Here is a 15026-nt window from a genome sequence, read left to right on the forward strand (position 1 = left end):
TAAAAATATATATATTTTTTTACGAAATTTCGTCAAACATATTAAAATCTAGTCCAAATTCTTTGACCTTTCTAACCCTTTTGTTTTTTTTTATTTCTAGACAAGATTCATCATCATTTTCAACTTGCTCCACTGGAATTTCATTTAATTGATCTCATTGTAGTGATTTTAGTTGTTTTTGAAACAAGTTCAAATATATTTTTGTCAAAAATTGCACTCTTGATTCAAAAACGATGTTAACCAACATTAAATCATTTGGGTTTTAGAACTTTAATTACAGCTTTACATCCCCTATTATGTTGGACATATCTTATGAATATGCATTCTTTTTCTCTTTCACCTAAATTCTTTCCTTTGGATTTCAAAACTTTAACTATAACTATACATCCCCCAACCTTCAAATAATCAAGATTTGGTTTCTTTTTGTTCTATTCTTCATATAATGTTATCAAAATATCAAAGACATCAAGGAATGCGTTTCTTTCCAGAGAGAATCTTAGATCAATTAGAAATTGTTTGAATGTTCATTATCTAGATATGAATTTGCTATCCCAGTTCATAATTCTTTTCTTAATTGTAATTTTCCTTAGAACTTCAAGAAAATACATTATTTCCTCAATGACCCCATTTTCCCACCAATCTTCCATTTGACCATGAATTGAGGAGATTTGAAGGTGCATTGCATTTTCATTAAATTGAAATGGTAATGAACAAAAGACTAATGACATACATTGAAATCATTGAAAAAAGAAAGCAATAAGTGATGAATGAACGAAGAACAAAATGGTCTTAATTTCTTGACGATGAAAAAGTGAAAGCATTCAAAAAGGAAGGGAAAGAGTTTTGCGAAATGAAAAAATTTCAAGAATAAGCCATGATTTGATTGAAGAAGACAGGAAAAAGAATCAATTATTGAATTTGAGGACTAATGAAAAACCATAAATATGGATGCATGATATCATTATAGTAGTCAAGCATTTTGCATTTAGAAATGATTTTAAATTACGTAGTCTCATTCTGGATGAAGAGTCCTTTTAAAGGTACACTGCCTCATTCCAGAAGATGAAGAGTCCTTTTAAAGTTAAGCAATGTCATTTTAGATGAGGAGTTCTTTTAAAGTTAGTAACCCCATTCCAAATGAGAAGTTTATTTTTTAAAATTAAGTAGTCTCATTTCAGATAAGGCATTTATTCTTTTTTAAAGTTATCTCATTATAGATGAGAAGCTTATTTATATTTAAAGTTACCTCATTCCAGATGAGGACTTTGTTCCTTTTTTAAAGTTATGTAGCTTCAACTAGATGAGGAACTTTTTCTTTGAAAATTTATCTTCTTCTGTCAAAATAGTGTCTACGTATTTACACAATTCCTAATTCTCAAGAAATGCGCAAAAGGAGCGGTTGTAGATACTCCATTTTGTTAGAGGTATTGAATTTTGAAAATAAAATATAAATATAAATATAAAAAATAAAAAACAAAAAAAAATAGAAAGAGATAAACATAAAATGGTAAGGATGAGATAGGCATAAGTTTTAATCCTAGATCAGCTTAAGAAGAAAAAGCAAAAAAAAGATTAAGTTATGAATTGAAACTCAAGAAATCAATTCAAATGGAAATACAACACTTTGTCTATAAATATAGTCAAGCCTTAGATCAAAAGGGTATAGAGAAAAAAAAAAAAGAAAAGAAAAGGAGATATCAGTGAAAGAAAAAAATAGTTTTTGGATTTCTTGAGTTTTTTGGGTTCTTGGGTTTTCGTTTTTTCTAGATTTAAGAGAATCGATTTAGTTTCTAAAGAAACTATTTTGATTAAAGGGATATGAGTACTAGGAGGAATTTTTCGGGAAAATTTGGTAAACTTCAATTGTTCGCAAATGGTGGCTAGCAATGGTGGATGGCGGTTGGCACGGCGGCTAGTGACCAGATTCTAAAAAAGGGAGATTTTTTTTTTCTCTCTTAGAGGGAGAAGCTGTCACTTAGAGAGAGAAGAAGTAAAAATAAAGGGAAAGAAAGGAGGTGGAACTTTTATACCATAAACAAAATGATGTAGTTTTGCATTGGTGAAAGGGGAATGTTTGTGGGCTAAATTGATCTGACCCATTCTTAGTATTTTGGCCCATGTTAATTCATTTGAATAGCTTTGGTCCAATAGTTTGGTTTTCTCTTTAGGTTTTTTAGCCCAATTAAGCGAGTTCTCTTTTTATTTCTCTATATTAATTTAATGGATTGTTTTTAACATTTATATTCAAATACCTTTAAATTTTTTTTATGATTTTGATTTTTCTTATTTATGTTTTTTTTGAGTCTTTTGAAATTAGGAGTTTACATAGTTTATGTAAGTTCTCCAATGATGAAAATCTCAAGAATTCTAAAAGTGGTTTCTTGGGAATTTATTGGTGAGAAAATTTTTCAAAATTATGCCATGAGTGTTTGAAGATTTTGAAAAATTTTTGATAGCAAAGGATTTATATAAACATTTTAATAAAATAAAAAAGATAAAAATTATAGAATTAAATAAATAAGTTCTCCAATAATAAAATATGAAGAATGCCAAAAGTGGCTTTCTAAGAATTTTTAAGTGAGAAAATTTTTCAAAATTATGCCATGAGCGTTGGAGATTTTGAAAAATGTTCAATATCAAGAATTTTTATTTATTTATTTCAAAAAATTGACAAAATAAAAATAGGAAAAGGAAAAAGAATTAAATATTGAACTAGATTCATTTAATAAGGCTTAAAGGACATATATTCAATAAGGTACCAATTAAATGAGCGTTGTGGGGTTGCTAATATCTTTGTCACACATAAGTGAACTTCCGAATCCTAAATCTGTTTCATAAACTAGAACTTATTTTTTAAGAAAACCTTAGTAAAGCTTAGGACCTCATTAGAAAATAAAAAAACACTTGGGTGGTCAATCGCACTTAAACAAAAAAAAGATTGATAGTGACTTTTTTTTACATCAAATGGTTGATTTCCAAACTCACACGTTTTGACACCAACCATCTGAAACATTGTACCTTTGGTGGGATAGGGAGTTTCCAAATGGATGAGAACCATGCTCGTCGTGTCTTATTGCTCGAGTCAAGTGCATTTCAAAAGGTTTTAATTGATAAGTCCCCTTGTGGATTATGCATCAAAATGAATATCACCTCTTCTTGAGAACAAAGCCACTATGAATAATTTAGCTAAGAGCTCCATATAGGTGTCATTCTCACTAGCATAGAAAGAGCAGAGAAAAAAATTGACCAGTCCCCATGGTTCCACTAGTCAACCACTTTGGTGTCCTTATCAATCACAAAAGAAAAGAGCCTTAGGTACTTGCCACTTAAGGGCAAGTCATGTAATAGCCATTTATCATGCTAGAAGAATACCCTAGAGCCATTGCCAATTGAGGATTTGCAAGTATCAAAACCAACAAGGTTTTATACATTACTGTTGGAAGAGAGGTTCATAATGTTTGTCCACACATTTAACATTCGCCCTAGATTACCTACCGATGGAAGCCATTTTGTTTTGTCCTCATCATATTTCTCCACAATTGGATGCCTCCATACGACGTAATCCTTAACCCCATAACAGCACCACCATTTACCAAGGAGAGTAATGTTTTTATGGCAGAGATTAGATATGCCTAGGTCTCCATATCTTTTAGGCTTACATATTGTGCACTATTTCACCTTAGGAATATAGATCTTTTATCCGATCCACCTCCCCATATGAATGATTTCCATAGTTGTTCAAACTTCTTACGGACTTCTTTTGGTGCCTGGAAAATAAACAAATAGTAGAGAAGAAGAGAATTAAGTATTAAATTTACAAAAGCTAACCTCCTAACAAAGGATAAGTATTTCCTCTGCCATATTTCTAGTTTGCTCCTGAACTTTGTGATAACTAGCTCCCGTGTAGTAATCTTTCTCAGATTAGCTCCCAACGACAAGCCAAGATAAGTGAAAAGCAAGCGCCCACTCTACAACTGAGAATGTTGGCCATATCATTACATACAGTTTGGTCAACACCGACCAAATAGACACAGGATTTTCCAAAATAGATTTTTAGCCTTGAGATGAGCTCAACGCAGCATAAAAGTCGTTTAATATTCATCATAGCACTGACTCTCGGTTCTACGAAAATAATTGTGTCATCTGCAAAATGTAATTGCGAGATTGTGAGCCCCAAACCTTTTAGAGTGATACCATGAAGGTAATTCAACTGCTTTGCTCGAGTAAGAAGGAGGTGAAGAGTTGTTACTGCCATAATGAAAGAGGAAAAGAAAGAGTGTGGGTCACTTTGCCAAAACCTTAGTTTAGTTCGGAATAGGGCTGTGGTTGACCCATTCACTAGGATAAAAGCCATACTATGGAGATGCATTCGTATATCCACTAACGTCACTTAGTCTTGAAGCCATATATTCCATAACCATAAGTTGGAAGTCCCAATCAACACAGTCAAAATCTAGCTTTAAGACTATCCCACCGTCATTGTGAGACTTCTTTCGAATACTGTGGATAATCTCATTTACAACCATAATGCCAGTTGTAATTTGATAGCCTTTAACAAATGTACTCTAAGTCTCAGTGATCACCGAGTGAATTACTCACTTGAGCCTATTGGCTTAAAAATTTAGCCAGAATCTTGTACAAAGAAGTCACAAGGCTGATTGATCTATATTTCTTGAATGACGTGAGATTTGAGAATTTTGGGATAAGAGTGATGGAGGATGAGTTTAGCCTCTTCTCCAATTTACTTGTCACCATAAATTCAATGATAAAATCATAGATTTTCTTACCAAGCAACTGCCATGATTTCTTAATGAAATTGAAGTTGAAACTGTCTAGCTCGGGAGTTTTGGATCCACCGTTGTCCTTAATTACAAGTTGTAGTTTTCTCCATGGTGATTGGGGCTTCTAAGTTGGATGCACCCCCACGGAATCTTCTTGAAGGCAAGGCTGTAGAATGATGGACAAGACCATTTGTCACTATTAAGATGGGTCTTAAAAGTATTCATACGCCGCTAGATGGACTTCCTTAGGCTCCGAGATCCATGAGCCATTCCACATGATACCACCCATATAGGTGCAGCAAGAACGACCCTTGGCTTCGCATTGAAAGAATCTAGTGCTCTTGTCACCCTCCCTGATCCATTGGATACTTGACTTTTGTCTTCATATTGATTCTCTGTTATGCCTTACTGCCCATAGCTAATGGGTGGTATCTCACCTACTCGCAACCTTGTCATCAGTTAGATCGTGAGTATTCCCATTGTTATTGTCCTCCAATTGGCTGACGTTGGTGTCCTGATATCCAAAAACATCCTTGTTCTAATGTTCAAAGAAGTGTTTTGAGGCGATGGAGCACTCCCATTTATAAGTGGCCAAAAACATGCAATTATGCAAAGGCTAAGGCTTCAATATCTCTCGATAGCATTAGTCTCTCGGTTCCCAATGAGAAAAAGCGGAATTTATGAATTTAAACACGAAAATCCGAAGACTGATGCAACACAATCCATTTGTCACACATCTTCCTAGGACAAAAAGAAGCAACTTAAAACAAAAAGAATAATGAGAACTCCAATTTTTTAAATGCAACTGTTTGCCTGGTCACACCGAATATCTGGAGTGACAAACTATTACAGCAACGACAAGCAACATAACTCGAAACTCAATAGTATAAAGTCAAATGCTTACAGCTTTCTTATTTTCTTTTCTTCGACCAATAACAATGCTTTTAGTGCTCTTAGTTCTCAAAAACCTTAGCCAAACTAAACAATGAAAAGGAAAAGCCTGAGCTTTTCTGTATTCAAAGATATCCGAGGGCACCATACGTTCAATTCTGGTTCACAAATTGTTGGACAAGTCGAATATCATTGTTCTACTAATTCATAAAAGCAATTGTTGGCATAGTACTGATAATCAAATTTGTTACCTTACAAATCCTTTTGAAGTGAAATAGATATATATATATATAGCTGTGACAGAGAACTGAAAGAAAGGAACCTTTTACAGATCAAATGGCTAGAATATTGATATACTGTCTCTCTCTTTTGTAACAGCAACACTGCAACGGCTAGGTCCGGGCAGTTAATTATATAGGGGTGGAAACAGCCTAAGTCTAATTAGTTAGAAAGGTTAACCATGTTACAGATGAAGTTGAAGGCGGGTTATTAATTGTCCAGAACGTGAGACCAAAGTTCTTTCATGTTTCAGGTTTCACTGAATATTTTGGTAATAATCAATCCATGTTGCCCTATAAGATTAGCTTTGTACACCCAGAAAGAAATTTAGATGATAAACTGGGCCCGAGACGTCAGTTTCTACTTTGTTGGCTCTTTCTCCGTATCAAAGCGCAGTTTCGTCACATCAATTGCCTACACTGACAAAAAACAAAAGGCTAATGTCAGTTCCTTAATGCAGTAATTAATTAATAACAAATCAAAACAGCCCTAAATAGCCGGCCATGCTCATTTAAACCAACTCCAGATGGCAGCTTTCCCCAAACCAAGCCACCTCACTAATAGACATACTTTCCCTCTCACAAGTCGGACAGCCCTTAACCTTCGGATCATCATTTCCCAATCCAATCTTAACCCTTAATTCTCAACCGAAATCACCTCAGTCTGTTCTATTACATACGTCAAATGCCTTGGTATAAATAGCCACAACAGCCCTTCCCTCCTTCAGGCCTTCGAAGGGAGAGTTCGTTAGAATTGTTTACTACAATTCTACCCCCAGGAATATCCATCACCCTAGCCAAAATGCGTGAAATTCTACACATTCAAGGAGGGCAATGCGGGAACCAAATTGGATCAAAGTTTTGGGAAGTTGTTTGTGGGGAACATGGGATTGATCCAACTGGTGGGTACACTGGAAATTCAGAGTTGCAGCTGGAAAGAATTAGTGTGTACTACAATGAGGCAAGTGGTGGCCGGTATGTGCCTCGGGCCGTTCTCATGGATCTTGAACCTGGCACCATGGACAGCGTCCGGACCGGCCCGTATGGGCAGATTTTCCGGCCCGATAACTTCGTTTTCGGCCAGTCAGGGGCTGGAAACAATTGGGCTAAGGGGCATTACACTGAGGGAGCAGAGCTTATTGATTCAGTTCTTGATGTTGTCAGGAAGGAGGCTGAGAATTGTGACTGCCTACAAGGTAGTTTATTATGTTCTGAAAGTCTTTCTTACAAATGCTACCATTGGTTACTTAAATAAAACAAAAATGCATGATCTTATTTTTTATGAAACCAATTGTGTGAATTCATGTTAGCCTTTAATCATTTGCCCATTTAGCAACTTTCAATGATCTTTAGAGCAAAGAATCACTGTTCTGTACCAGTTGAAAAATTTTACTGATCTTTACAATTTAGAAAGCGCTTTTGCTTGGAGTTTTTCTGGGACACACATGGCTCTTTCCATCTTGTTGCAGGATTTCAAGTCTGTCATTCACTTGGGGGAGGAACAGGGTCTGGAATGGGAACTCTGCTTATATCTAAGATACGAGAAGAATATCCAGATCGGATGATGCTTACATTTTCTGTCTTCCCATCTCCGAAGGTGTCAGACACTGTGGTAGAACCTTACAATGCTACTCTTTCGGTTCATCAGCTGGTGGAAAATGCTGATGAGTGTATGGTTCTGGACAATGAAGCACTCTATGACATCTGCTTCAGGACTCTAAAGCTGGCTACCCCAAGCTGTAAGTAGAATTAATAAACAATAATAATATTACATCTTAACCCTAAAGCATTCAAGATATATATGTTTCCCTAAAAAGTTTCTTCACATCCAAGATAGCATCCCAAACTATTTATTTGTTTAAGCCTTGCCAGGTTCTGTTCTGCCACTTATTTTGCCAAACCAATTTTTTCACGTCTGTGGAACTCCATCTTATAGATTTTATTTTATTTTTTTCCTCTTGTATCAGTTGGGGACTTGAACCATCTGATCTCTGCAACAATGAGTGGTGTAACCTGCTGCTTACGATTCCCGGGTCAGCTTAACTCTGACCTTCGAAAGCTAGCTGTGAACTTGATCCCATTCCCAAGACTTCACTTCTTCATGGTGGGGTTTGCTCCTCTAACATCTAGAGGATCACAGCAATACCGTGCACTCACGGTCCCTGAGCTGACACAACAGATGTGGGATGCCAAGAACATGATGTGTGCAGCTGATCCACGCCATGGTCGTTACCTTACAGCATCAGCCTTGTTTAGAGGCAAAATGAGCACAAAAGAAGTTGATGAGCAAATGATGAATGTGCAAAACAAAAACTCTTCCTACTTTGTTGAGTGGATTCCAAACAATGTTAAATCTAGTGTTTGTGACATCCCACCACAAGGGCTTTCCATGGCTTCAACTTTTATTGGGAATTCAACTTCAATACAGGAGATGTTCCGGAGAGTGAATGAACAGTTCACAGCCATGTTCAGGAGGAAGGCCTTCTTGCATTGGTATACTGGCGAAGGAATGGATGAGATGGAGTTTACTGAAGCAGAAAGTAACATGAGTGACCTTGTCGCAGAGTATCAGCAGTACCAGGATGCCACAGCTGATGAAGATGATGTGTATGAAGAGGATGATGGGGACGGTGAGAATTGAAGGTGTTCAGCTAATGTGCTGCTATATATGTTACGTGCAGCAATTAATCACTATTGAAATGTTATGAGTTTGAGTAATTCCCTAAAGGCTTCTTCCGTAAATGCAGCACTAAGGAAGCTAGTAGTAAGCACTTCGTTAGCTAGCCTTTCTATTGGTACCTTTTGTTACTTTTATGGAGGGGAAACCCTTTTATCCAATTGCTGTTTTTTTTTTTGCTATGGGTGATCTGGTGAAAGCATATTTGAAGTTCTCAAAGTGTTTGCCTTGAAACTTTATTAGCATTCGCAGCCTCAATGGTCACATAATTTAATATATATATATATACACTACAAAAAAACAAGCTTTTGCCGATGGAATTTTCCATCGGAAAAAGTAAAAATTCTGTTGGAAATACAATTTTTCAACGGAAAAATCCTTTGAAAATTTTGTCTGTAAAAGCCTCGTCGGAAATATTTTCCGTTAAAAATTTTTCAACAGAAAATTCCGTTGGAAAAACACATAATCCGTCGACTGTACCGTAGCAATTCTATTGAAAATTTCCAACAAAAATTCCATCGGAAAGGCATTTCCAATGGAATTCCATAAAAATTTCTAACGAAAATTTCGTTGGAAATTCTTTTCAAACGGAATTCCGTTGAAAATTTTCAACAAAATATTTTGTTGGAAAAATATTTCCCACGGAATTCTGTTGGTGTCACGACCCAATTTTCGAGCCATGACCGGTGCATGGGCCCAATGGACGTAGCCCACTAAGCCCAAGCAAGCCTATTTATATAATCGTACTCATTATCCCATCAACTATTTTTACATTTACATCTCATAATCTCAATCCTTTAAGTACTTTAATAGTAAATTATAACAATCAAAACTGAATTTATATTATCCCAAAATAACATTAACTATTGCCACTCATGGTAGCTTTACCAATCAAAATGTACATATATGGTCTAAGGTATACATCTTAGTACTTTACATCACAGGTACGTATTTACAACAAAAATGACTTTGGGCTTCCAGCGGAGTGACCAAGGTGAAGGTGCGACTACGAAATGCCAAGATACCTACCAAGGATACGAATCTACGAGAATACCTCGACCTAGTTATCGGTTGCCTCTTGATCTAAAAACATGAATTTGAAAAAGGTGAGTATAAACTCAGTGAGTGAACATAAGAAGGGAACAAGCAATCGATAGGAAGAATTTGGAAATCATGATGCACTTGTTTCAAAAACAATGTAATTGATTTAATTTCTTACTAAAAACCCCTCCTTTCAAACTTTGATTAATAACCTCATAGTGTTGCAAAAACCCATGATCAATCCATGAAGTTAAATGGATGAAAAATGTGTCAAAATCAAGCAAGGTAGTAAGCATGGCAGCAAGTTTCTCGCTGCAGTGAGAAACAATGTTAGTTTGCATGTGTTTCAGTGTTTCTAGCATATCTCACACTACAGAAGTCCAATTGACCTGATTTTTATACCATTAGAAAGCTAAGAGGCAGGCCTACAACTTTTATATTTACCACGTTTCCCAGTTCGAACGGGAAGGTAGTCAAAATCTTCATTAAAGTAAAAATACTGCACCAAAACCCGAGAGTTTCTCGCTGTAGCGAGAATCAGGCCAGTGTGACCCCTAAAACCCGAGAGTTTCTCGCCGCAGCGAAAATGAATCTCGCTGCAGTGAGAAACAAAGAATTTTAAGTGAAATGGGTCTTGTTACATCAAAAGTCATTTTCTTGTTGAAATGGAAAGCAATTTGGGAGTAATTAACAATGCTAACACACAACACAATCACAATTATTTTCATAAACTTTCTATAACACACACACACACACACACACACACACACACATATATATATATATATATATTTGTATATACATACATCATCATGCATATCATCCCACCACACTCAACTCAATGCAATATCATCATCATGTGTGTACTCTCTACTCGCACACTTCAACATCATCATGTGCGCACTCCCTACTCGCACACTTCAACATCATCACACAACATTATTCATCAATACAAAGCATATATTTATATATATACCTACCAACATAATATAGAATCACATGGATTCATCCTTTTACACTTTTCACATTTTTCACAGCATCAAAACATTTTATTAAGGGCTTGTTCCTTGGCACACATTTTTAAAGAAAAGTTGGATAAAATCATTCAAATGTTCATTCAAATACATTACATTTCCCAAAGAAATTTTGAAATGTAAGTTCACTCACCAATCTTTATTGATGTTTTGGTCGGCTCTAGCTTCGACTAATGTTCCGAATAGAGGTGTAGGGTTTCGTTGGAACCTATCACACACAACAACATCACCTTCAACCAAACTTGGCATTATTACTATTCCAAAGCTATTTTCTAAATTGGGTTCTACTAGACATTCCTAACTAGTTTCCAACTACTATTAAATGGCTATTATTTGCACCATCTTAATCACTTTAAAATGAATAAACAACCTCAACTACATAACATTCCCAAGTCTCATCACTAGCTATTCTCAACACTTAAAAATCAAATTCTAATTCCCTACTCACATTGGTAGCTTTGTAGTTGAATCTTTTTCCAAAAATTTCAAGCTATTATGGAAGCTCCCTCTTTCTCTCTCTAAACACCTAGCTAGTGAGAGAAAGTATGGAAGTAAGATTTGTTTTCAAGGGTTTTAAAGTGAGAGAGTGAAAGAGCACAAAGGTTCTATGAAAGGGTGCATAAAAGCATGAAAAGTGGAGCTAGCTTGAGAGAGTTATGGAAGCTTGAAGAGAACTCCCATGGAGGATGAAGAAACGTGAGAGGGAAGAAAGAGGAAGAATAAGAAGCTACTGAAAGATGATATTTATAGCTTAAGCTTATCCAACTCCACTTAAATTACAAAAATGCCTTTAGCAAGTTAGCTTATTCTTCTCTAATCCTTTGTGCAATCTTTTTACTCTTTTGACATTGAGGTCAAGTCCACAATGGTCTAAAAATAATCGGGTTTACGAAAAATTAAAATTTTGCCCTAGATGAAAAATGACCATTTTGCCTATATTTTGGAAATCATCATTATTTTTATTTCCTTCGTCATTTAATCCTTATTTTCATCATTCATTTATGCTTGAGCCCTACTTAGGCCTTAAAAATGTTTGAAAGCATACTTCTAGGGCTCACTAAAGAAATGACGAAATTACCCCTGACTCGGGTTATTGTGTTTACACCTAGTTATGAGGCTATAGAGGTCGAGGTCTCACAGTTCGAAGTTACCAACGAAATTTTTTTGTTGGAAAAGCGTTTTCAACAAAATTCCATGGAAAATTTTCAACAGAATTTCGTCGAAAATTTCCAATGGAATTGCTACGTTGGTAAAGCATTTTCAATGAAATTTCAACTGACATTTCCCACATAATTTCTTGTTGGAAAAACATTTCCAACAGAATTCCATTGGAAATTTTCAATGAAATTTTTCAGCTTTGATGTATTTGCAATGGAATTCTCCATTACTGATGTATTTCCAATAGAAATTCTTTCACTAATTTTCGACTGAATGCTTTGTCGTTAATGCTTTTCGAACAAAAATTACCAATTAAAATTTCGATAATAAATTATCAATTGACATCCACAATTAACATTCAAAATTCATAAGAGAAACACACAGTAAAAGCTAAAATTCAAAGACAAGTTCACACAATTAAAAATCATCATAAACACATAATATCTAAAAATGTCAAACATATATGAATATAAAGCTAAATGTGCTATTACATGTCCATACTAAAAAAGCATCCAAGTTTAACAATGAAAAAGAGAAATCATATCATGAAATGTTGTGTTCTTACTTGTCAAGATTTGAGCTTGAAGCACCCGCATTTCCTTGTTTTGAAAGCGCATTAGTCAAGATCATTGTTTCCATACGCGCCATAAATTCACTCATGCTTTCTGCCATTGCATTCTAAATTTCTTCATGTATTTCCCCACGTATTTTGTCATGTATATTACCCAAGTTTTTTGATAGATTTTTCACTTTTTCTTCCAATGTAATTGCGGAACTGGTAGAGTTTGCGTTGATAGGGCCACAACCTGACTCAAATGTTGCTGCATTATTGTGTGTTCCAGTAAATAGAGTTGTAACAAGCACCCGAGTACCAAACCCATACACGTGAGTGCGTGTAGTCTCCATCCTTCCAATTACTTCAGTCCAAGCATGCGGATCAAATTCTGGCTAATAAGATGAATCTTCACCAAACTTCTACGATAATACAAAATTATACATTTCTTAAAAAAAATAAAAAAAATATTAGTATTCAATTATATCATTAACTTTGAAGTAAAAATCAATCAATTTTATACATACACTAGTAGATTTAGACTTGTTGTGTCATGACTTGGAACTCCCATCGGACCCGTGACAATCGTCGCGACGTCCCGATAGGCACTCATTACCTCGAATGCCGATCAGAACCCCGCAAGGCTTAGCATCAGCTTCCGCATCTCCCTGGTGAGCGACAGTTATTAAATCTTACATTTCAAGAAATCATAAGTCGTTTCCAAATCAAAACAATAAAATATTATTTTCTGGCTCACAGGGGCATTTTTGTCATTTTTCTTCGATAATATCGAAACTCGTCAAAAACATGGTGTAAAAGCTAAATATGTTCATACATATTTTAAATCAGATAACGAAAATATAAAATTACTTTTACAATGACACGTGGGCCCTCAACTAACCAATAAGATGCGAGTCTGTGAACTTATAATTTTGACGATGCAAGGCTAATTGAAGTCCTTGATGCAATTGGCTATCTACCGGCTATCCTGAACCTGAAATGTGTGAAATTGAAGGTGGTGAGATTATAAAATCCCAGTGAGTAAACAAACACCATCTAAACTATCTAAAGGTGAGTACATGGAGACAATTAAAAATAATTAACTTTAGCAAATTTTTCATATCACGAATATTCATTTCAACCAAATAATCAATATGGCTCGTGAATTACTCAAAACTTAGCTCATGCCAAATCCTGTACTCGAGGACACCTGGACCAGGGGTATCCAACCGAGTCCACCAAGGCTGTTAAAAATTCATATTTTGCATAAATCATATTTTTATTTTGAAACATAGCCGTTCCTTGGCGTTAGCTGAGTCTCACTCTCACGCGGTGGTCCACGTGAAGTGCACTCAAAAAGCCCACCTCAGGAGATACCCTACGCGCCTCTACGACCGAGGTGAGAATATAAAGAAGTTTACCGTGCCCCTCTAATAGGCTGGCTCACGGAACCTCCCACCACTGCAGTAGCTAATCTTTTATCTACCACCTGATTTATAAAATCTTTTTTTGTATGACATGGCAATTTATCACAACCTAGCCTCTCAAGGCTAAATATATAGAACAAATAATTATAACACCAAAATCAGTTTAGCCATTCATGCTCATTTATTATCATAAGCCATTCAATTTAAAACCATAAATTTACAATACAAGCAGGCGGTCTCCAATTACTCTATTTTCAAAACCAGTATTCGATTTTCCAGAAAATTTATAAAATCATTTTATAAAACACAATTTCTCCTAAAATATAGCAATTTACCATTTAACCCATTTTTCATAAAATCACACAGTTGTATAAAACTACTCTAGATAATTAAGACGATAATAAGTTTACTCACAGTTTCTGAAAATCAAATTCGGATACTCCAACTATTACTCCTCGGGTGCGATATCTTTGCCCTTGCCAGAGGATTCGCCACCTTGACAAATTGTACAATTAAGAGGTTTACTACTTTGGTACTATACCAAAATAAACTAATTTATACTACTAATGCATGATATGAAGTGCAAAATGTCTAAATTTTGCTTAAACGAGATGTTAGCTTATTTCGATCTTTTACCCGATAAATCGATATACGCGTCCGTTTAAACTCCAAATTAATTTTTTTCAATTTCTATACCTCAATTGCACCCAAATTGACTTAATGTTCCTCAGTGTGGTGCAAATTATCAGTCTTGATAACAAATTACGAAAATACCCCTAGTGGGTAAAAATTTATATTTTTGCTTTGAAAATTCCCATTATTTTTCTAGGCTCATAATTCATCATTATTCATCATAATTCCTCAATTAAACATCAAGATCAGCAGCCAATATTCCCCTAGAAAATTCGGCAAAATGGGTTTCAATGGGAGAAAATTATATCTCTAGCTTATTTTTGCTATATTTCAATATAACTTAACTAAAATCACTTAATTCAATTATAATCAACCAAAAATCAAGCTCAAAACTCATCCATGGAGGTTTGGCCAGCATGGGTGTCCATACCCACTTTCTAATTTTGCATGGAAATGAGAAAAAAATGCATGGGTAGTGAAAATCACAAGGAAAATCAATGAAATTTACCTTTTTAATGCTTGATTTCTTGATTTCTCTTGATTTTCCCCAAAT

General features: G+C 35.3%; 1 protein-coding gene across 1 annotated transcript; it reads left to right on the plus strand.

Annotated features, from left to right (window-relative positions):
• Positions 6694–8807, plus strand: LOC18604329 (tubulin beta chain). The gene is made up of 3 exons (XM_007036737.2): positions 6694–7146; positions 7420–7689; positions 7918–8807. Exons 1-3 carry the CDS (start codon positions 6753–6755, stop codon positions 8589–8591), a joined length of 1338 nt encoding a protein of 445 aa, XP_007036799.1. The 5' UTR covers positions 6694–6752; the 3' UTR covers positions 8592–8807.

This window comes from Theobroma cacao, chromosome 3, assembly GCF_000208745.1.
Source record: "Theobroma cacao cultivar B97-61/B2 chromosome 3, Criollo_cocoa_genome_V2, whole genome shotgun sequence".
NCBI lineage: Eukaryota > Viridiplantae > Streptophyta > Magnoliopsida > Malvales > Malvaceae > Theobroma > Theobroma cacao.

Bases quoted from the DNA above. Each gene is read 5' to 3' on its own strand.
- LOC18604329 (XM_007036737.2), top strand. From the start codon at position 6,753: ATGCGTGAAATTCTACACATTCAAGGAGGGCAATGCGGGAACCAAATT. The intron at 7,147-7,419 runs GTAGTTTATTAT...ATCTTGTTGCAG, and splicing joins GAATTGTGACTGCCTACAAG to GATTTCAAGTCTGTCATTCA. The intron at 7,690-7,917 runs GTAAGTAGAATT...CTCTTGTATCAG, and splicing joins AAAGCTGGCTACCCCAAGCT to TTGGGGACTTGAACCATCTG.